Source organism: Xenopus laevis, chromosome 2L (genome assembly GCF_017654675.1).
Source record: "Xenopus laevis strain J_2021 chromosome 2L, Xenopus_laevis_v10.1, whole genome shotgun sequence".
Lineage (NCBI taxonomy): Eukaryota > Metazoa > Chordata > Amphibia > Anura > Pipidae > Xenopus > Xenopus laevis.
The window spans coordinates 153,672,064-153,696,620 of record NC_054373.1 but is presented as its reverse complement, the minus strand read 5'-3'; the positions used below and the strand labels follow the sequence as shown (position 1 = coordinate 153,696,620).

Below are 24,557 nucleotides of genomic sequence, written 5' to 3'. Positions count from 1 at the left end.
TTTGCATGCCTTTTCCTTCTACCACCAGTGGTATACTCGCCATAATCTATTGACATTGGTGCAGATTTGTTAAAGCGAGAATAATGATGTATGTGAAATAGTTGCAATGTAAGTGTTTCAAGATGACTTGCAAGTGACAAATATTCTAGGGGATTTATATAGACCTCAAAGATCCTATTTAAATATGACTGCTAGTACAATCCATACGCATTCCTTGTTTAAAAGTGGAGCGGAGAATAAGTCCAAACTGATTCCACTTCCTAAACGCTGTGCATGCGTCCATCTCCAGGAGTGAATGATCCTGATAGCAAGTTAGCTACCTCTGAATGGACTCAGGCTGAATGGTCGGCCCTCACACATTTTCACCTCATCAAATCTGGCCCTCGTTGCGAAAGTTTGGACACCCCTGCCATAGAAAGTGACTACGAAGTGGGCTGGTGGGGGCTGTTAGGGCATCTGTGTACTTGAAATGCCAGGGCCTATTGTGAAATCAATTCCAGGCAAGAGACTGTTCAGGATCCAGTATGAACTTGTGCTGCTATCAATGTCCAGAGGGAAGGATACATACAGGGAGATGGATTATGATAAAATACAGATTTTCTTGTGCTTCAATTTAGATTATCACCTGCCTATTTGGGATTTCCTACACGGAGAACACAACCACCACACACAAAGCTCTGGGGGTAACATGATTGGTTGCACTTCTTGCCTTGACGTTGTGAACCAACCAGGCACTAAACACTTTATTTAAATGTAAACATAACTATATCACATTTTAAACAGACTGTGAACAAAATCTTTGGGAGAGGAGTCAAATAAACGATATGGGCACATGGGCCTTGTTTTCTTTATTTTTAGGATTTTTTTGCCAATATCTACAGTGCTTTAATATATATCTGTATCTTAGCCTACAGTGTGGCTTGCGTTATTGGGTGGTACCCAGGCTGTACACCTTTCTCCACCATTAGTTTTGCACTTGGGTGCTGTGTGCATGCCAGTTTCAATATTGTAAATATACTGTAAATATAAACCTTTATACATCAGACTCTGCCAAACAGGTATATACACTGATGTAACACTGTTTTATAAATACACGTGATGCATGAGGCATAACCTTCCCCCCCCCATTGAAGATCTTCATTAATGGTATGATTTTATTTTTTTTTTCCAGACCCAAACTTATCCCGTATATGTTCTCTACATATACGGGATAAGCTTCAATAAAACAAGGTCTGACCATGACCATCACAAACCTACTAATGACTTTACTGTACTGATCATTGGGGCAAATTTACTAACCTCGGAAAATTCACCAGCGACGACTTTGCTCGCATCGCAACACTTCGCCAGGCGTAGATTCGCCAGGACAATGCTAATTCACTAAAATCTGAAGTTGCGTCCAGGGTGCCAAACACTGGCAAAGTGGCGCTAGCGTTACTGCGCCATGCAAAGTTGCGCTAGCGTTGGCTAATTTACATACAGTGGGAAGTTAAAGTACAATGGACGTATATGTTGCAGCAAATACATTACACTACACAAGCCCAGGAAACCTTAATAAAATAAAATAAAGTTGTTATATTGCCCTATACATGAGCCCAGTGTATAGTTTATGTGGCATATGTTAGGAAATGTAGGGGGGAAGCCAGTTACTCCAAAAAAAATTACGCTCTTTTTCAGCCTATCACCCTGAAAAAGGAAAAGACGCTAGCGTTTTTTGGCACGCCTATCTACTCTATTGCACTTCCCCTAATCTGAGGTCTGGCGAATGAGGAACGTTCAGTAAAATCCGCTTCTTAGTGAATTTGCGTAGTTACGTCGATTCGCCAGAGCGCAAATTCAGCAGGCGTTAGGGAGCGAAGTACCACTAGAGTCTATCTCCTTCGCTAGGAAAGTTACGCCACGACCGTTAGTAAATCAACGAAGTAATGAAATGATGTCACGCTGGCGAATGTTGTTTGCTAACATGTAAGTCATTATTGTCTCAAACCAATTCCAGGTGGAAATTAGTAAAGTCCCACAAGACTAAACCACATAAATTGCAGACGTGCCATTATTCAGGTAGTGTTATCATTTTCTATGAAGGGTTTACATTATTAAGGCAAAAACTCTCCCCATTTAATATAATCATTTAAGTGTTAGAGTGGAAATGATCCATGCATTTGTCTAGTTAAACTAATTAGAAATTAGCCACAGCACTGTAATGCAAAACATAATTTAATATACACTAGAGTTTCAAATAGAAAATATGGCATAGAGTTCAAGCTTCCGTAAATCTGCTCATATTGTACCTAACATTGTGAATTGGCCTTGGGTGAAGCCAATGAGTCCTTGAATTTTTCAGCCAGACTGACTTAAAGGGATTCTGTCATGATTTTTTATTTCTAAATTACATTGTTTACACTGCAGATAATTCACTATACAATATAAAATTTCAGTCCTGAACCAGCAAGTGTATTTTTTTTAGTTGTAATATTGGTGTGTAGCCGCCATCTCAGGTCATTTTGCCTGGTCATATGCTTTCAGTAAGAGCCAGCACTTTAGGATGGAACTGCCTTCTGGCAGGCTGTTGTTTCTCCTACTCAATGTAACTGAATGTGTCGCAGTGGGACCTGGATTTTACTGTTGAGTGCTGTTCTTTACTGTTGAGTGCTGTTCTTAGGCCCTGGACACACATGTGGATATTTGCATCTTTTTCGGTGCGGTCCGTGGCATGCACCACACCAAAAATGCTGCAAATATACACATATGTGTCTGGGGCCTTAGATCTACCAGGCAGCTGTTATTTTGTGTTAGGGAGCTGCTATCTGGTTACCTTCCCATTGTTCTGTTGATTGGCTGCTGGGGGGGAAAAGGGAGGGGGTGATATTACTCCAACTTGCAGTACAGCAGTAAAGAGTGACTGAAGTATATCAGAGCACAAGTCACATGACTGGGGGCAGCTGGGAAACTGACAATATGTCCAGCCCCATGTCAGATTTCAAAATAAAATATAAAAAAATCTGTTAAATCAGCCCCAGTATGTTTAACTGTGAAAGCAAGGCTTCAGACAAAAACAAAAACCCACTCACGTATAAATGCGATGAAAGTGAGTGTGCAAAAATCTGTGCCTTCCTAACTCTGTGTGTATTTAAAGGGATCCTGTAATCGGAAAACATGTTTTTTTCAAAACACATCAGTTAATAGTGCTACTCCAGCAGAATTCTGCACTGAAATCCATTTCTCAAAAGAGCAAACAGATTTTTTTATATTCAATTTTGAAATCTGACATGGGGCTAGACATTTTGTCAATTTCCCAGCTGCCCCTGGTCATGTGACTTGTGCCTGCACTTTAGGAGAGAAATGCTTTCTGGCAGGCTGCTGTTTTTCCTTCTCAATGTAACTGAATGTGTCTCAGTGGGATATGGGTTTTTACTATTGAGTGTTGTTCTTAGATCTACCAGGCAGCTGTTATCTTGTGTTAGGGAACTGTTATCTGGTTACCTTCCCATTGTTCTTTTGTTTGGCTGCTGGGGGGGGAGGGGGTGATATCACTCCAACTTGCAGTACAGCAGTAAAGAGTGATTGAAGTTTATCAGTGCACAAGTCACATGACTTGGGGCAGCTGGGAAATTGACAATATGTCTAGCCCCATGTCAGATTTCAAAATTAAATATAAAAAAATCTGTTTGCTCTTTTGAGTAATGGATTTTAGTGCAGAATTCTGCTTGGGCAGCACTATTAACTGATTCATTTTGAAAAAATTTTTTTCCCCATGACAGTATCCCTTTAAGGGAAATAGATGCTATTAAGCACCATTTATAAATAGGATGTATTACACTCCATTAGAGCTGAACAGAATTAAAGCTAAAAAAAAACAAAATACAAGTGTATAGTGTGCCGTGAATGATATGGATTAAAATGACTATGCAGAATTTCTCTTTTCTCCAGTTCATATGAAAGTATCCAAAGACATAACTCTGTTTTGCATTAAGCATGAAGTTATTTCTTCCCTTTGATGTTTCTTTTGGGGTCAGTATACTGTTGAATTGAATGGAAATGAATGACAAGTGGTTTGCGCACTGTTGCAGCAAAAAGTGGCTTTGTCATTTAGATTTTTCGTTGGCCCCTCTGTATAGTGTGGGCCACTGTGACTGCTTGTCTTGAACTTCTTTAACAGGCTGCTTGTCATTCTTTATCATACAAGAAGTAGACTAGTCATTAGCCAGATATGACTATCCTGCCATACTGTATCAACCAGATCTGTCAGTTAAATCTCTCTTATTTGGGGGAAAGGGAGTCCTACTCTGGACTAACAATATGTGGATTGTGGCAGCTGTAAGTTGCCATAGAAAGTCACTATTTACTGGGTCTCTGGGGGGCTATTTGGGCCTCTGTGTAGTTGAAATGCCATTTTGATTTTAATTCCCAGTTCTGGCTACAGTGTATAGTCTAGCTGGACATGAAGTCTTCCAGATGATAATGAGGGCTGCCTTTCTCGCTTAAGACAATCAGAACCTCTTGTTGGAGATTTTCGAGTTTCCTTTTCAGGTCTTCCATCACCCTTCCCACTTCTTCTTGTTCCCTTCTCAGGCCTTCTCGTTCAGTCTGTAGCTGCCCTATCTCCCTTTCGAGACTGGTTATATTTTCCATCTTGCGTTTTCTGCAGTTTTGAGCAGCTACTTTATTTTTGCCTCTTCTCCGGATATCTCTGACCAAAGCCAGCTGGGTATCTGTCAGTGTGTATCTGGAGAGAAGCTCGTTAAAATCTTCTACTGGCAAGTTAACAATCCTTTCAGTGGGAAAAGGAATATTCATGGCAGCTGCCCGTCTTTCATCTCGGCTGCATACCAGTTCTTCACTTTGCAATGCACTATACTGATGGGCATCGGTTATATTATTCATTAGAGACTGTACCATGCCAAACTGGTCTTGACCTGCCAATGCAGGAATCATTTCCATGTATTCCACCTGCAATCTTTGTGATTCGATATTTTCCAGTTCAATGGATTCCCCATCACTAAAATTCAATGAGAGGCCTGAGTCTGATTCAAAGTCCTCTTGGCCCTTGCAGAGTTGGCGTACAGAGTTTGTGCTGGGTACACCTACATCAGGAATTGTGGGTACAGGGAAGAGTCCATTCACAGGTAGAGTCTTAGGGGGACAATGACCTGATACCCCCATGTGATTTATGCTTGATGAGATGAGCATGCCTGTGTAGGCAGTAGGGCCAAATGCAGAAGCCAAAGGCAAAGTGTGGATTTGCTGATCTTGCAAAGCATTCATGTCCATGTAAAGGTGCTCATATGCCTGAATATTGTGGTTTAAACTTTGTGCTACACCTTGTGTGTACTGGCATGGTCCATAGTCAGAGCTAGGCATGGCAGATGTTCCGCAACCAATGGCATCATATGGAGAGGTATTCTGTGCGTCAAGGCCCTGAGTTTAAAATAAAATATACACAACTGTCATCATTTTTTTCTAGAAAAAGAAATACTAGACATGTGGAACAAGGTATCAGGTTGAGAAAGTGAAGGAAACCGAATAAAGGCTACAAAGTTTGCACCAGGGCTAAGCTGTTTGCTTTCAAACAGGTCAACAGCAATTTCTATGTGCTGATCGGTTGCTATGGGTTACTAGACCTGGTGCAAATTTTTTGACTTTCATTATATTAACCCTTAAAAGGATGCAGAGGGTGCAAACTATCAGGAAAAAAGGCTCCGTTTTTATCATGAAAAAAGACTCATTTAGAAATTCAGTGCGTGGTACAAAGTGCTGTTTTTGGACAAAAATAGCTTTCTCCCACAATGCAGCATTCTTCCTAGAATTTGAGTATCATTGTAGCCACACAGTAAGTTGTGGCTGGTGCAACTGGGTGTGATTAAACAGTGGGTATGGTATTAATTCCAGTGTGCCAATTCCTGTAATGACCCACATTAAAGGGGACCCGTCACCCAAAGAAATTATTCAAAATCCTATTTTATCACATTAGTCAAGCAAAATGAACTTTAATTACACTATATAAATTATTTGAATCTTGTTTTCTTCAGTCTGGGATTTCAAAATAATAGCAAGCAGGCAGCAGCCATTTTGTGGACACTGTTATTAAGACAAGCCTTGTGTCATCTCAGAATCTTGTTTGTGCACCAGAATGAGGGACCTGATGTCCATTTCCATGCCCTGGATACACAATTAAATGGTTAAGAGAACGGGGGAATGTGTGGAGAGCAGTGACATCTAGGAAGTGCTGAATGGAAAGTGAAAGTAATTGTCTGCCCCGCCTCTATGCCTAAGGCAAAGAGGAGTGGCAGACAATATTTGATTGACAGCGGAGATTTTTAAATGAGCTTACAGCAGCTATGAATGCTTTAATAAAAAATAGAAATTGGATTTCATGTTTAATTTGAAAAGGACTTTTATTATACAGATTTTTGTATCTGGGTGACAGGTCCACTTTAATGGCATGAATGCGTGATTGGCTGGGCCTATTAAATCAATAAATGAGACGTAATAGGGTGAACTGCTCATGTGCTTAACAACATGTCTTAAATATTATTATTAATATAGCTCCTCTTATGTAATAATTAAAGTGCAGTACTATTATTTCATAAGGGGCACAACATTGACATTACCCTACCTGTAGTTCAGCAATGGAAAGGAATTCTTGCCAGGCCACATCCATGTTCCTTTGATTACGTTCTCCCATTAATGTGAGAAAACGGGCTTTACAAAACTGACCTTTAGGTGGTGGGCATGGGGCATAATTTTAACAGAACACTTTGAAAGGCCGTTGGCTTTAAATGGTCTGAATTTCTGCTAGGAACCCAATATCTGTAAGCTGGAAAAAATGTGAAAGACAGAATGTTAGCTCATTACTCATAACTGTGCAGCCTTGATTGACAAATTACACTGAATACATTCTATTGGTGTCTATACAAAGCCATCACAGGTAAAAAATTACCTACTAATAGTGATCTCAGGGCCGGTAACAATTCTATATGCACAGCTCCATCCCAAGAAATATATTTTCCACTTGCATGAAAATCCCCACATTTTCAGCACAGTTTAGTTGTTGTGGTGTGTGTAGCTTTCCTTGACACTAAGGGCACAGACCAAATATCTCAATTGACAGAGCACTAAATAATGAGCTCAACCAGACTTTAGGAAGGAAAGTTGTCTTGCACTTGGGGGTGCAAAATGTTAGGCACCCCAAAGTGATTGTATTTATTTACCTGAAACCCCGGGACAGTGCTCCTATCAGCAGAAAACTGCACCGGCCTGGGGTTCTTCCAGTGAGCACCATGGAGCGATCTTCCGGCTTCATCCGTCTTCAATTTTCCGGGGGCAGACGCATGCGCAGTTGAAAGAAATAACCGACTTTTTAGTTAAAGGGATACTGTCATGGGAAAAAACATTTTTTTCAAAATGAATTGGTTAATAATGCTGCTCCAGCAGAATTCTGCGCTGAAATCCATTTCTCAAAAGAGCAAACAGATTTTTTTATATTCAATTTTGAAATCTGACATGGGGCTAGACATATTGTCAATTTGCCAGCTGCCCCAAGTCATGTGACTTGTGCTCTGATAAACTTCAATCACTCTTTACTGCTGTACTGCAAGTTGGACTGATCTCACCCCCTCCCTTTTTCCCCCCAGCAGCCAAACAAAAGAACAATGGGAAGGTAACCAGATAATAGCTCCCTAACACAAGATAACAACTGCCTGGTAGATCTAAGAACAACACTCAATAGTAAAAACCCATGTCCCACTGAGACACATTCAGTTACATTGAGAAGGAAAAACAGCAGCCTGCCAGAAAGCATTTCTCTCCTTAAGTGCAGGCACAAGTCACATGACATGGGGCAGCTGGGAAATTGACAACATGTCTAGTCCCATGTCAGATTTCAAAATTGAATATAAAAAAATCTGTTTGCTCTTTTGAGAAATGGATTTCAGTGCAGAATTCTGCTGGAGTAGCACTATTAACTGTTGCGTTTTGAAAAAAAACATGTTTTCCGATGACGGGATCCCTTTAAAGTTTCGGCTTTTCGTTCTACTGCGCATGTGCAGCCACGTGAAGAAAGAGGAAGACGGAAGAGGATCGTTCCCTGGTGCTCGCTGGAAGAACCCTGGGCAGGTGCAGTTTTCTGCTGATAGGAGCACCGGCTCGGGGTTTCAGGTAAGTAAATACAATCACTTTGGGGTGCCTAACATTTGGCACCCCCAAGAGCAAGAACACTTTCCTTCTCCTTTAAGGACATTTAGACATTTCCTGCATTAAAAATATCATACCCTTTAAAAAAAATCAGGCATTTTTTGTCCAATAACAATATATTTAAGCTGAATAAATGGAGTAAACAGTGTGTATTGAAGTCTTCTCCAAAAATACATTTCAGTGAAAACAATCTAAGAAAATAATGGCATTTGGCCTCACTGCATAAACCTCTGTGGGTACCAACACTATAAAAAAACGAGTAAAATGTGAAGACCAATATGAATAACACTTTTCGTGCCTTAGGCTATGCATGTCCTAATAAATATTTTGTAACTGTACAATTAATAATACTACTACTATAATTTTCACTCTCCATTGGTCTCCACATTTTAGTGTTTTTTTCACAAAATACTTTCATCTGAGAGTAGATGGATTAACCATGGATGACTGTGAGATAGTCATTCCTGGTTAATCCCTGTTAAAATGAGATAACCTGTTGCAAGTTGTATTTTATAGTGAATGGTTGCCAGGTTAATTGCATGTTCACAGTTGCCTGTAGTGACATTTTTTTCCTGCCCTGCTCTTATTTTATATCATTTTTGTTATAATTATAAATTTTGACAGATCTGCTGCTTGCCTTCTGCATATACTTCCCCTATCAAGCCCCCCTTTCCTTCCCTCCCTTTGTTTCTCCTCCTGCATTATATAGATAAGGCTGGCCTCAAGGAGCCCCGTAAAAGTCTTGCAGGTTACAATTTGCCTTTCAAAGGAGAACTATCATTGTGATGAAAATGCTATCAAAACATTGAAATGGGAGGGGTAATAAATCATGTACACAAATATTTAGATATGTAAATGTTATATTAGTGAACCTATTTACCCAAACCATTTTTACTGCTGTGAGACCCCAGCATGACTTATTTGGAACCCACAGCTGCAAGTGTTATACAGTTAATAACAGCAATAATGATGTTTGCGTTTGCAATACAGGGGCAGATTTAAGCTGCTGATTAAGTGACCTCACCAAATGAACAGATCCTATAATGTATGGCCAACATAAATGCCCACTGCAGTTTGGTAGACTTTTTAGAGCCTGAACAGTTCTACTAATGTCCTTAGACAGATGGGTGGAAACTGGTTGAAATAAAAAAGGGTGTAATTAATACCAAAAGGTAAACATTTTTTAAAAATCTATGTAAGGATCATGCACATGGCTGGTAGGGTGGAGAGGGCATAATAAAGACCCCGCGACCATCCAGGGTCTGTTGTATGCTAGTTATGTCACTTATACTAACTTATGTTTTAAAAATGTTTTAACTACAGAAATACAGGTATAGGATGCTTTATCCGGTAACCCGTTATACAGTAAGCTCTGAATCACTGAAAGGCTGTCTCCCATAAACTCCATTTTATCCAAATAATCCATTTTTTTTTAAAATGATTTCATTTTTCTCTGTAATAATAAAACAGAACCTTGTACTTGATCCCAACTAAGGTATCATTAATCCTTATTGGAAGCAAGACCAGCCTATTGGGTTTATTAAAATTTTAAATGATTTTCTAGTAGACTTAAGGTATGAAGACCGAAATTACGGAAAGGTCTGTTTTCTGGAAAACCCCAGGTCCCGAGCATTCTGGATAACAGGTCCCATACCTGTAATTAGTGGATGCACAGTATTCACTAATTTGACTTACCTTCACCTTGTTAAAACTTAAAATATGACAATTCTAGAAAACAAACTCTTATGGTGACTTATTATATTTTACAATGGGGGCACATTATATATAATTCTTACCTGAAGCCATGTATTAAAAATGTCTGGTTACCACTTAATCACTTAATTGCTGCCTCATTCAGCCTTCATCTGTATCTCATGGGCATATTACCTGAAACAAAAAGAAAATATTTTATATACAGGTGTGGGACCTGTTATCCAGAATGCTCGGGACCTGGGGTTTTCCGGAGAAGGTATCTTTCTGTAATTTGGATTGAAAGTTTGGAAGGAAGGAGAAAGTCTGACAGCTTGTGGCAGAGAGTTCCAGAGAAAAGCAGAAGCCCGAGAGAAGTCTTGTAGACGAGAATGGGCAGAAGTGATCAGAGGAGAAGTGAGGCGAAGATCAGAAGCAGAGCGTAGGTTTCGTGAAGGAGTGTATTTGGAGATTAGAGATGAAATATAGGGAGGGGTTTCATTATTAAGGGCCTTGAATGTGAGTGTAAGTAATTTGAATTTGATTCTAGAAGAGATTGGGAGCCAGTGAAGGGACATGCATATGGGAGCAGCTGATGTTGAGCGGCGAGCTAGATGAATGAGTCTAGCGGCCGCGTTTAGAACAGATTGGAGTTGTGAAAGGTGACTTGTTGGAATACCTGTGAGGAGTAAGTTGCAGTAATCAAGGCGGGAGATGATGAGAGACTGAATCAGTGTTTTAGTTGAATCTGAACTGAGCTTAAGTCTACTTAAACATCAATTGAACCCAATAGGATTGTTTTGCATCCAACAAGGACTAATTATATCTTAGTTGGGAAGAAGTACAAGGTAATGTTTCATTACTACAAGGAAAAAGGAAATCATTTTTTAAAATCTGAATTATTTGATTATAATGGAGTATATGGGAGATGGCCTTTCCATATTTCGGAGTTTTCTGGATAATGGGTTTCCAGATAACGGAACCTATACTTGTGTATATATTATATAGGGATGCACCGAATCCACTATTTTGGAATCGGCCGAACCCCTGAATCCTTCGCAAAAGATTTGGTCGAATATGGATATATGTGTACGCAATATGCAAATTAGGGGTGGGAAGGGGAAAAAACTTTACTTCCTTGTTTTGTGACATTAAGTTATGTGATTTCCCTCCCTGCCCAAATTTGCATATGGAAATTCGGATTCGGATTCGGTTTGGCTGGGCAGAAGGATTCGACCGAATCTGAATCCTTCTGAAAAAGGCCGAATCCTGGATTCGGTGCATCCCTAATATTATATAGTATAATCATTGTTCTCTCTAAGATCCTGGATAAACAGGGCATTTTATCTGCTTCTGGGCACTTATGAACACACAGGGACTGATTACAAGGTGGGGGGGGGGCATGAGTTGACAATATGCCCCTTGTGCCAATGGCTTAATATTTTTATGGATTTTACTTTTAGGTTACAGACCCTGTTTCCACTTTCTATGCTATTCTTAGAAATCTCTACACTATGGGGCCGATTCATGAAGCTCGAGTGAAGGATTCGAAGTAAAAAAACTTCGAATTTCGAAGTGTTTTTTGGGCTACTTCGACCATCGAATGGGCTACTTCGACCTTCGACTACGACTACGAATGATTCGAACTAAAAATCGTTCGACTATTCGACCATTCGATAGTCGAAGTACTGCCTCTTTAAAAAAACCTTCGACCCCCTACTTCGGCAGCTAAAAGCTACCGAAGTCAATGTTAGCCTATGGGGAAGGTCCCCATAGGCTTGCCTAAGTTTTTTTGATCGAAGGATATTCCTTCGATCGTTGGATTAAAATCCTTCGAATCGTTCGATCGCAGCATTTGCGCTAAATCCTTCGACTTCGATATTCGAAGTCGAAGGATTTTAGTTCCTAGTCGAATATCGAGGGTTAATTAACCCTCGATATTCGACCCTTCATACATCTGCCCCTAAGACATTTAAGTTAAAAAAAATGATCATTACATTTATAGAATTGGTATCCAGGGAGAGTAATGTCTTTATATGTCTACAAACTCACTTTGAGGTCCCAACATCTGGTCACTGTCCTTTCACTACAGACATGATCCTAGTCACACGTACTCTCCATCACTCTCATTTCTATAGTAGGGTGGTAGAGAACTAAAAGATAAGCTTTATATAGGCTGACATATGGCACAGAAAAGCAATTCGTTTTGATCTGTCCAGTACAAATCAGAAACTGAAAGCAAGAAGTTATGAAATGGTAACTGCACAATACAACTTAGCACCTGTTAGTAAACCAGCCCCAGGATGTGGCAAAGGTCACTGTTTGGTTGTAACTGATCTGTTAGAAAGCTTTTATTTAAAAAATCCACTCAATTGCAATGCATTAAAGTTAACTTTTAGTTATAGTTATGTATTAGAATGCCCAATTCTAAGCAACTTTTTAATTGGTCTTCATTATTTATTTTGAATAGTTTTTTTTATTATTTTGCCTTTTTCGGCTGACTCCAGCTTACAAAAGGGGGTCACTGACCCCATCTAAAAGACACATGCTCCATAAGGCGTAGGGATGCACCGAATCCACTATTTTGTATTTGGCCGAACCCCTAAATCCTTAGTGAATCATAATTTGCATATGCAAATTAAGGGTGGGAAGAGGAAAACATTTTTTACTTCCTTGTTTTGTGACAAAAAGTCCCGCAATTTCCCTCCCCACTCCATTAGGATTCAGATTCGGTTCAGCCAGGAAGAAGGATTTGGCCGAATCCAAATCCTGCTGATAAAGGCCGAACCCTGGCCGAATCCCGAATTGAATCCTGGATTCGGTGCATCCCTAATAAGGCTACACATTTATTGTTAGTGCTACTTTTTTATTACTCATCTTTCTATTCAGGTCCTCTCATATTCAAATTCCAGTCGTTTATTCAAATCAATGCATGGTTGCAAGGATAATTTGGACAGCAGATTGCTGGAATAGCAAACTGGAGAGCTGCTGAATAAAAAGCTAAATAATTCAAAAAACACAAATAATAAAAAATGAAAGCCAATTGCATATTGTCTCAGAATATCACTCCCTACATGATACTAAAAGTTAATTTGAAGGTGAACAACCCCTTTAATGGACAAACAAAATGGGATAACTTGGACCTTGGACCAATGCCCTCTTTGCTGAAAAATGCACCAGCCTGGGGTACTATTCCTATGCCGTCATCCTCATTTACTTCCCAGCAGTCCATTGTGGCTGTCAGAGACCATTTCAATGCACTGTATTGTACCATTAGAAATCAGCACATGGACAATAGTAAGATCAGAAATAATTAAACTATCCTGTTCATGTGCCCAGCCAGCCACAAGTGGGAAGTGAATGAAGATGGAAGTGCGGTGCTCATTGGAAAAGTACCAAGATTATTGATTGTATTCACTGGAGGTGGGTGCATAGTACATTTTCCATTAAGGAAAACCTGAATTCATTGGAGGGTACCATTGCATCCAAGTCAACAAAGGGATGACTGGGAAAGCAGTTGGTGCAGAGTAGAAACTTCCCTGGGACAGTCATACAAACAGAACCAACCTGTGGAACAAATCCAGCCACTGAATTTACTGACATAGTGGTTCCACCACTGAATTTGGGTTTCCTTGTTCTTTTATAAACAAATGTTTATTATTTTTTATATATCTGACACTTTATTTGTGAGTTTCTCAACCTAACATTTTTTCAGCTGTAACCAATGCACTCATGCTGCGAACCACTGACAGATTTCACCTTCTCTGATTGGCTGATTTCAGCAGAAGTCACTATTGACACTTGTATGCATTACAATTGTTAGGGCTTTAGCACATGAGCAGATTCGGGGAGATTTAGTCGCCTGGCGACTAATCGCCTCTTCTTCGGGGCGACAATCTCCCCGAACTGTCTTCCCCCTGCCTTCCTTCTGGTAAAATGAAAAATCACCTGCGTCAATGCACTCGCTGTGCTTTGATTTCCGAAGTTGCCTGAAGTTGCCTCACAAGGAAACTTCGGGTGACTTCGGAAATCGAAGCGTAGCGAGTGCATTGCCGCAGCCGATTTTTCATTTTAGCAGACAGAAGGCAGGGAGAAGGCCAGGTGACTAAATCTCCCCAAATCTGCCCGTGTGCTAAAGCCCTTAGGTTGAAGAAACACACTAATTAACCATTCAAGAAGATAAAATAAACCTATTTGTTAAAAGTAAGGATTAAAGGAGAGCTAAAGTAGATATGCAGAAGGTGCTCTTATGAGCACTAATTTTTAAATAGCATATCATTTAAGAACAGCCTTTATATCCCCTTTAAACATTCACTATAGTTTGGGTACATGTTCATATAAATGGCAGTTCCTATTCCTCCAGGGCGCTGTTTATCTTGCCACACCACATGTTGCCGGCATGTTGCACAGTATATATCAAAGTGGAACAAATGGAAAAAAAACCTAAAGTGCCGGTAGTAGTCTCTGACAGTCAGTCCCATATAATTAGCGGTTTATAGTAGGCAAGCAGTTAAATCTAACAGAATTGTAATTGATTGGAAACGTTTAGGTAAATAAGCAGAAATCTTTCTCTAAAAGCGCCAATTTACTTTTAATCCTCATCTCCCAATTCCTCCTCTATATTGCAGCTCCAGTATAAATATGGCAAATCATTATATAGCATGGATCCAGACTCAAACTGCTAAGAGGAAAACATTCTACAGATCCAACAGGCAAACAAGTGGATCTCTAGGTGCTGTGAATTATAATACCCAGCTTTTTTTTTTCCAATTTCTCCCTCTATAACCCAATGATCAGTTTCCCCTTCTTTGAGTCTCCTCTCCCTGAACTCTTTTCTAATCCATTATCTTCCTCTGCCTTCTGTGTCTAGCTTCTCTCTGCCTTCTTCGCCTATCTCCTCAAGTCTTGCCTGAACCTTCTGGTGACCCGGCCTGGAGATCTGTATAAATGTCACTCTCCTGGAATTCGTTTTGCACTTTTTAATCCACTGCCCTTCCCCTTTAATTGACAGACCTATCAGTGAAGTCTCAATACTAAATAAACTGGAGTAGAGCATTTTTTAATGTTTCATATAGAAGAAATGACCACTGTGGTCAAAAGATTTTAAAATAAAAAATGGCTACAGACTTGGCCATAAAGCTTATTAGTCATAGGAACTTTTAACTGCCTCTGCTTAGTGTGTCTGCCTTAGGGAGTATGTGACATAGGACTAGAGCAGGATGTTATGTAACATTGCCCTGTGCAAGATCAATGGTGGCTGTAAGATTTTCAGAGTTTTAGTAAGGGCGTACTAAGGAGTAGACACACTGAATTCTTTTCAATGTGGCTGTACTCAAACAGACGCATGTAAGCGCCGAACGCAGGTTGGAATGCAGCATGTTGCATTTTACCGGAACGCAGGGGAGTGCCGCTAAAAACGCTCGTCTCTAAGAGCCCTAAATAAGAATTTTTGCAAGCTAGGGAGCACCAGTAAATACAATACACAGCTGGGTCCTGTACTTACCAATTGTAATGGCAGGTGTTAAGTATAGTGTTGCATTGTGCACACAGCACTGCTCCTTTCATTTTGCTCCAGACTCAGTGCAAGGTGCAAAGTGAAAGCTCCACTGAAATCCTTAGGCACAAGTGCCCTTTAACTGAGCACAAAAAGGTACAATGGTGTTGCACCCCTGAGTGCTCTAGTACTTGCAGCTTGATAACTGATCCTTTATAAATGTGTTTTAATGTCCTGATTATGTATATTCAGTTGCTGAGCCTACTTCCCCATAACATTTTTAGGATTCACCTTTTTTTCCTCACTTGGCTTTTGGAGTATTAAAAGGGTTATTTACCTTTAGATTCAAATTATTTTGCTTTTTATTCAGCAGCTGTCCAGTTTGCAATCTGAGCAATCTGGTTGCTAGGGTCCAAAGTACCCAAGCGACCATGCATTGATTTGAATAAGAGGCTGGAATATAAATAGGAGAGGGCCTGAATAGAAAGATGAGTAATAAAGTAGTGATAGCAATAACAATAAATGTGTAGCCTTAAAAAGCATTTGCTTTTTTAGTGACCCCATTAGTAATACTGATGGGGTGAGACAGGGGCTGGATTTACCTTTACTCTTTAAAATTCCCCAGGCTTCATTTATTTTAATTCTAAAACCCTTCTCCTGTGGTGCCAAACTGTGGCTGAGCCCTTATTCCAAAAATAAATGAACATAAATGATTTGCTTATCTAGCCAAGATACTAGTCACCCACCAAAAATAAACGTTAACGCCGAAGGATGAACATTTTTTAACAGGGCCCCCTAAAGGTAGGAGTCTTGTATGCAAATATACAGAAAATGAAAACTCTATATACACACAGAGTTATCTATGGTCATACTTTGCCTATTTTAAAGGAAATAAATGTAGACTTAAGATCCAAATTACGGAGAGATCCCTTATCCGGAAAACCCCAGGTCCTGAGCATTCTGGATAGCAGGACCTATACCTGTATTTTAATATCAACACTAACTACAGCTGCCAGTGGCCTAATGGGGGTATTACAACAGGTTGTACAGAGAGGAAAGGTGGAAGACACAAGGGGGCCCATTTAATGAGTTCGAGTGAAGGAATAGAGGAAAAATAGTTCGAATTTCGAATGGTCGAATATGGCTACTTCGACCATCGAATGGGCTACTTCGACCTTCGACTACGAACTTCGACTTCGAATCGAACGATTCGACTATTAGACCATTCGATAGTCGAAGTACTGTCTCTTTAAAAATTTCTTCGACCCCCTAGTTCGCCACCTAAAACCTACCGAGGCCAATGTTAGCCTATGGGGAAGGTCCCCATAGGCTTCCTAACAATTTCCTGATCAAAGGAATATCCTTCGATCGATGGATTAAAATCCTTCGAATCGTTCGATTCGAAGAATTTAATCGTTCGATTGGACGATTATTGCTTTGATCGTAGGAATAGTGCCAAATCCTTCGACTTCGATATTCGAAGTCAAAGGATTTTACTTCGACGGTCAAATATCGAGGGTTAATTAACCCTCGATATTCGACCCTAGGTAAATGTGCCCCAAGGAGCAGACTGAAAGGTGAATCTTCAGAATATTAAAGGGGTTGTTCACCTTTAAATTAACATTATGGGGCACATCTACTTAGCTCGAGTGAAGGATTAGAATAAAAAATATTTCGAATTTCGAAGTATTTTTTTTGGCTACTTCGACCATCGAATTGGCGATATTCGAAGTCGAAGGATTTCAATTCCCAGTCGAATATCGAGGGTTAATTAACCCTCGATATTCGACCCTTAGTGAATCAGCCCCTTAATATTAGCCTATGGGGAAGGTCCCCATAGGCTTTCTAGCCAATTTGGGATCGAAGGAAAATCGTTTGATCAATGGATTAAAATCCTTCGAATCGTTCAAACGATTTTTCCTTCGAACGTTCGATCGCAGGAAATGCGTTAAATCCTTCGATATTCAAAGTCAAAGGATTTTACTTCGATGGTCGAATATCGAGGGTTAATTAACCCTCGATATTCGACCAATAGTAAATGTGCCCCTTAGTGTGATGTAGAGAGTGATATTCTGAGACCATTTGCAATTGGTTTTCATTTTTTATTATTTCTGGTTTATGAGTTTTTTAGATTTTTATTTAGCAGCTCTCCAGTTTGCAATTTCAATAATCTGGTTGCTAGGATCCAAATTACCCCAACATGGATATAAATAAAAGACTGGAATATGAACAGTTCAATGATTGTAAGGGCTAGTCCACACGGGGAGATAGCGACGCGTTTGCGGTCGCGGCGACAAAGCGCCGCGCCAGTCGCCGCGACCGGCGCAGGCGACAGTTTTGTATGGGCGCCTATGTAAAAACGCCTGTGCTAACCACACGAGGCGATGCGCTTTTCAACAGTCGCCTGAAAAAGCCTGGCGAGGCATTTTCAGGCGACTGTTGAAAAGCGCATCGCCTCGTGTGGTTAGCACAGGCGTTTTTACATAGGCGCCCATACAAAACTGTCGCCTGCGCCGGTCGCGGCGACTGGCGCGGCGCTTTGTCGCCGCGACCGCAAACGCGTCGCTATCTCCCAGTGTGGAATAGCCCTAAAATAGAAAAAATGAAGGCTGATTGAAAAGTTGCTTAGAAGTAACCATTCTATAACATTCTAAAAGTTAAAATAAAGGTGAAACCACTCTTTTGCATTAAATAAAGTGACCAGTTAATCACTTCTTGTGACAGTGTGACACTATGCAGGTCAGTGTAATACAGGACACAATGTGCTAAGTACTGTAAGTACAGAAACATAACCTTACTCTTCCTTCTTACTCTTTAGATATGCACAAATGTACATACATTGCTAGAAATGAGTGGGCACGACCATTGAGATAGCTATGCATAGTACAACATATTGCTTTACAACCTTTCTGATTGCATGTTTTCTGGTGATCTTCAAAACAAACTGGGACTGATTTACTAACAGGTGCTAAATTTCACCACTACAGTTACCTATAGCAACCACTCAGAAGGTAGCTTTCATTTTTTTAATTTGTAATCTGAGCAAAACTAATTGCTAATTAGCTGCTCTGGGTGAGAGTAGTAGTATCTTTCTTGGCTACAGAGACCTCCAGACTTCAGAAGTCAGGGGTCATTTACTTATGCCCTTGCCACAGGCAGTTCTGTATTTATTGAGAAGACACAAGCTCTGCCAGTGTGCAAAAAATATTTTGGACAAGTGTTTTGTTTTGCACTTCATACTCTGCCCAGCACTTAGTAAATGAGCCCTAATGTGGCCACTCTTTGGAGGTTATGTAATAAAAGCCACAAAAGTTTGGCTTGGGGCAGTAACCCATAGCAACCAATCAGCGGGTTGCATTTACTGGTCACCTGTTTAAATGCAAACATTAGTGGTTGCAATGGGTTACTGCTCGTGGGCAAATTTAGTGCCTTATATTACATATGGGTGTTTGTCTTTAGCAAAAAGGTGTGTGCATGGTTAATTGAGAATAATATAGAAGATGAAGAACCAGCAATCCCATTATAATATTCCTTGAGCAATAATCTCATGTTGCTGATTGACAAATCCTAAATTCTGTCCCTATTGATAAGTTTATTTCAAAGAACTGAAACTCAAAATTATTTTTTCTTATGTGACATTGTTTTATGTTTGAAAATAACCCAGTGGGTCAAATAAGTAGAAATAAGTCAAATCAAAGTATAAGACATTCCCCTATTTGTTCTTGAGCCACTCCAGTGTTGGGAATCTAGTGCTGCTGAAAAGTTTCAACCAAGCTTCAGTCTTGGTAGCAGAACAAAACTGACTATTTTGTAGTATTTGCCTATATTTTGCACATATCCAATCTTCAACCTGCTTTAAAGGAACAGTTCAGTGTAAAAATAAAAACTGGGTAAATAGATAGGCTGAGCAAAATAAAAAATGATGGCCAGGCAATGGCTGAGTGGATTGGCACATCTACACACTTGAATATTGGATTGTACGCTTTTCCCAACTTATGAATTTGTATTGTGTTATCTCCAACTTCTTCTGGACGCTCTTTAGTCTCCTTTTTTAAAGCTTTTAGTTTACTTTAATTATTCACTGGTAGAGGCCAATCATAAGGCAACTGTGTCCTTTATAGGGCAACTGTTTTTGGTTTTTTTACCTGCGTGAACTTCTATAGTACATGCACTGACTATTTAAGAAAACAAAATATTAAATTTTTTCTTCTAACACTGAACAATGTCACATTAAAAAATGTTGTGTTTTTAAGTATCATTTCTCAGGCACAAAATCATAGGCAAGGGTAAGTATAGGGCTCTATACCACTTGTACCCACTGACAATCCCTAACTTGAGTGTCTGAAAGCCATGCCTGCTAGGGGCATCTCCATATTCCTCTCCCATCCACCCCATGAATACAGTGCTACCAAATGGAGGTGTTGTGGAGCTCGAAGACCTGAGTCTCTATGAGCTAAGCATGGGGCCGTGTACAAATTGCAAAAATATGTCAGTTTGCATATAAACATATATAAAATATAGTCCCAAAGGAGGAGCACTCACACAAAAATATATTGTCTGCCTGGGTGCTGGTAACAAATAATGTAATAGTATCATGAAGTACAGCACCGAACATGTCTAAGTTTTGTAAATTAAATTAAAAAAAAAGGTATTTTTGTTGGCACAAGACCAGTTGCGAGTTGTACATCGTGGGACCATATATAAAATATAATATGTAACATTAGCTGTCTATATATGATTATTGGCCAATTTAAGAGAGATCTGCCTTGCAAGTACCAGTTCAATGATATTCAGTGCCCAATATCTTAAACCATTTATTCTTCTGTTTGTGCATCATCACTGTACCCTAGACCCGTATTTTATCTTTAAATATTATCTGTCCATATTTTATTGTATCTGCGCCCCCCCTCCCTTTTTTCCCTTTCTTGCTTGTATCATCAAACTATTTGAAACCATTCTGTACTGAATGTGCTATATCATCTCCCGTCTTATAGAATCTCTTTTGCCATATATTCTTTCTATTTTCTTACCTCTCCCTCCACTGCCAGGCTCAGTACTTTCCATATCACCAGAGACTGCCTGCGCACATAATGTATATTCAGTCCCACACACTTTATCAGCGCTTGCTTCCAGCATTAGCAAGTTAAACCACAAACTTCATACAGAAGTACCCTCTCTCCACCCTCTGTTATCCACACCCTCCAGATCACTGCTCCCTCCTCCACAGAAGCCAAGCCCTACTCGCTAGGATTGGGGGCTAATGGCTTATTCAGACTAAATGCTAAGCCGACTAGTTATTATTAGTTAATATCAATCAGACACAGCAATCTACACAATGATAATCAGGCTACAATTACAGTACGTTTAACGCAAGAGCAATGTTTTTGTACAAGGAGTATTATTTGATGAGTTTTGCATTTATACATATAAGTAAAAGTTCTCTATTTGCTTAAAGCAACAGAGAGACTCTATAAACATTACTATAACAGCCCATCAAAGGTCAGTTTGGCAGATCTCAAATATGCAGAGAAGGAATGCTGCATATAAAAAACAATATCCTCAATTTTGACTTTTAAGTTTTTGATGGACAATCAGTGGCCTAACCTGTACTGGTGCTTCATTGCAGAGAAGGAAATTGGGCTATAGCCTATTCTAGCTAAAGAGCAGAGGTTTTAAAACTTTTTGGTTCAAGCCCCTCTTGGGATCCCCATGGTTTATGAAAGAATAATTGCTCTGTTATTATGCCGGTACTATCCCTCGGTAATCTCATGTTAAAGGAAAACTATACCCCTCAAACAATGTAGGTCTCTATAAAGATATACTGCATAAAACAGCTCATATGTAAAACCCTGCTTCAAGTAAATAAACCGTTTTCATAATGATATACTTTTCTAGTAGTATGTGCCATTGGGTAATCCTAAAGAGAAAATTGCCTTTTTAAAAAATAAAGGCTGCCTGTAGGATCATATGATTCACGGTGCACACAAACATACTAAACAAACCATACATGTTAGATCACATGAGCCAATTAACAGACAGAGTTGTGTCTTTTGCTTCCACCCTTCTTCCTGTTACAGTTAGAGCTGCAGTATTTCTGGTCAGGTGATCTCTGAGGCAGCACATAGACCATCACAAAGATGTAAAAGGTCAATATTTACTTAAATATATATATATCGATATGACAAGATTCTTTAATATGCCACTTAATTTGACATAAACTATCTGTTGCTCAAGTATTCATTTTGGAGGTATAGTTTTCCTTTAAAGCTTTGCCACTCTATGCTTTGCTTTGAGTCCCTTGGAAGGCATGCTCTTTTTGTGTATAAAGAAATAATGGACAATCAATTTTACTGGTTATAGATAATCCTTTGCTCATCAAGGGCTTTGATTCCCTAATGGTATAATGGTTCATACTGCACAGCTCTCCCTCTTGATAGTGCTTCATATATAGCTCATTCTTTCTTTAATAAAGTTAAATTCATAAAACAAATATGCAAAATACCATTAAACTACAATACAGCTGTTACCCATGATTAGAATGTGGCCATCTCACCCAGCATGACCTGGTGCAGGTCCTAGTGGTCTGCACTGTCTGCAACTCTATACAAGATTTTCCACCCAAATAATAAAGATACATTTTTAGTATACAGATGTCTTTATATTGTTGCATTACACCTAAATCAGCATGTGCAATACCTTTTAGCGCAAATAGTTTAGGGCCAATGCTAAATAGTTGCCATAATTTCTGTTTTTCACTTAATTTCTTTCATTCTCTCTGAATCCCCATCATTGCCACCTATATTTCATGAAGAGTTCTAAGGTTGCGAAAACCATCTGTGGTTTTACTATTTTTTCATAATAACGGACTTCTGCAATACTTCGGAATTTCAGAAGTTTCTTTGGTAAAATCACAAATACTCCTGATTACTACAAGAAGTTGAATTCTAGGGCACTGCAGTCATACTCGCAACATGTTACATACACTTTAGTTCGTTAGATACACTGCATGCCAGCACCATCCACATTAACCTAAACCTTTCTGTATGGTAAAAGTCACATTCACTAACCTAAATGGATTGTTTTCAATATTATTTTAAATATTCTGCTTCATTCACAGTATTTCTAAAATAAATGTAACAGAGCCGCTTGTATTTTAAACGTTCAACTGGAGGGTTAGACGTGTTCTGCTGTGCTGTTAGCGTGTTCTGGAACAGGACAGGAAACATGATGGTGGCGTGTCGCTCACTATAATAATGATATAGGAAATAGGCAAGCAACTGCCTGAATGCCTTGCTAAGGCAGACAATTAAAATGTATTGTACAATAATACTACCGACTGGTTGTTAAACTTCCCCCAGTCATTGAAGTTTCTATTTAACCTTCCAAGTCTGGCTGGAGAACCAAGCTCCATGACTGCTGGCCAAAGATAAAACCATTATCAGATGTTCTTGTAGCTTTCAGCTGTTCGACTACTTATCAGTGCTCAGCGGAGGGCAGGTAGTATCAGTATGAGTATGTCTCTTTGTGCAAATATGTCATTTTAAAGACTGTATGTCAGTATAAGCTTGTGTATAGACATTTGCCTATATTCACGAAAAATTAGAGAGCCATTCATAGACATAAAATTGCATTGTATCTTTTTTCCTTCTTTTTTCCTGAAGCTTCATTTTAGAAAAAGGTTCTTTAAAAAAACAGTAATACTAATGGCATGCTGGTTATAGATACAGGTATATTATCTATTATCCAGAATGCTTGGGACCTTGGATTTTACGGATAAAGATTCTTTCTGTAATTTGTATCTCCACACCTTTTGTATAAAATGTCACATGAACATTAAATAAACCACATAGGATTGTGTTCCCCTATATATGGATTAATGCATCTTAATTACCATCAAGTACAAGGTGCAGTTTTATTATTACAGAGAACAAGGGCATTTTTAAGAATAAGAATTATTCACTTTAAAGGGACTCAATGGGAGATGGCATCTCTGGATAACGAGTTTCTGTTAAAGGAATCCCATACCTGTGTGTATTAGATTTTTAAATGCTCAAACAGATCTCTGTATGTTGGGTTGTCTAGTGGCATAGGTAGGGTTGCCACCTGGCCGGTATTTTACCGGCCTGGCCGGTAAAAATGTTGGCTGATCCCAAAAAGTTAAAAATATAGGAAGGCCAGTATTTTTTTCCAAAAAAGGTGGCAACCCTAGATGGGCTACTGTATGAGATCCAACAGTTAGCAGCCCTACTTAAGTAACATTATAGCTCACCACATCTCCCATGATTATTCCTTTTATTAACATGTATTTTTAGAGTTTTGAAAATATTCTGCTGCTCTGTACAAAAAATTATTTTATACAAACATAAAGAATTTCACACATACTGACCAGTAACCGATACAGAAGTGGAGGTCCCTGCCCAAAAGCGTTTACAATCTAAAAGATTAATGCCCAGCGCACATGTTTTGGTGCATTCATCTAGCCTGCTAGCAGAACCCAATAAAGTCATTATTTTTATCCTTAATTTATATTTTGTTGGCATTTTACTTACTCTACTCGCTCTATACAGGCACACCAGTGCCTGGCCCTGTGAAACTTCCTATCAAGGCCACACACATTTTTCTCCATTTTGATCAGTTATGAGTAAGGTTGCCACCTGGCCGGTAAAAATGTTGCCACCTGGCCGGTAAAAATGATGACCACCAGACCAAAAACTGAAGCATATCACAAGGAACAATGTTTTTCCTAATGTTTTAATTATTAAATTCCTGGCATTTATATATAGCTCCACATATTACCACTAGAGTTGCCACATGGCAAAAAATGATGGTTGATCCCAATGTTATTAATAGGGAAAAAAGATAATATAGTATTTTTTTCCAGAAAAGGTGGTCACCCTAATTACCACAGAATCACATTGGTTCCTGCCCCAGTGGAGCTTACAATCTAAGGTAATTCACAAAAACTATGGTCAATTTAATCAGAAGACAATTAAACTGCCTATATGTTTTTAGAGAAAACCGGAGTATCCCAGAGGAAACCCACGTCACGGGGCAGCACCTGCCTAGGGCGCAACAAAAAAGGGGGGCGCTGGGCAGGTACCTGACTTTTGCCTACCCCTAGTCCTTGTTCGCTGCTCTCCCCGCCTCCCACCCCTCTGGCAATTTACCTCATCTCCCACCCCTC

At 39.5% G+C, this 24,557-nt stretch overlaps 1 protein-coding gene across 3 annotated transcripts; it reads right to left on the bottom strand.

Annotated features, from left to right (window-relative positions):
* Positions 1-4,170: 4,170 nt before the first annotated feature.
* Positions 4,171-20,549, bottom strand: nfe2.L (nuclear factor, erythroid 2 L homeolog). 3 transcript variants are annotated; one of them, XM_041582580.1, is made up of 5 exons: positions 20,404-20,549; positions 9,987-10,077; positions 6,938-7,075; positions 6,614-6,814; positions 4,171-5,415 (listed from the first exon to the last, which is right to left on the bottom strand). In XM_041582580.1, the coding sequence occupies exons 4-5, from the start codon at positions 6,680-6,682 to the stop codon at positions 4,429-4,431; spliced, it is 1,056 nt and encodes a 351-aa protein (XP_041438514.1). In that variant the 5' UTR covers positions 6,683-6,814; positions 6,938-7,075; positions 9,987-10,077; positions 20,404-20,549; the 3' UTR covers positions 4,171-4,428. The 3 variants fall into 3 exon arrangements, with proteins under 3 accessions (XP_041438514.1, XP_018103033.1, XP_041438515.1); XM_018247544.2 differs by lacking the exon at positions 6,938-7,075; XM_041582581.1 differs by lacking the exons at positions 6,938-7,075; positions 9,987-10,077.
* Positions 20,550-24,557: the final 4,008 nt, after the last annotated feature.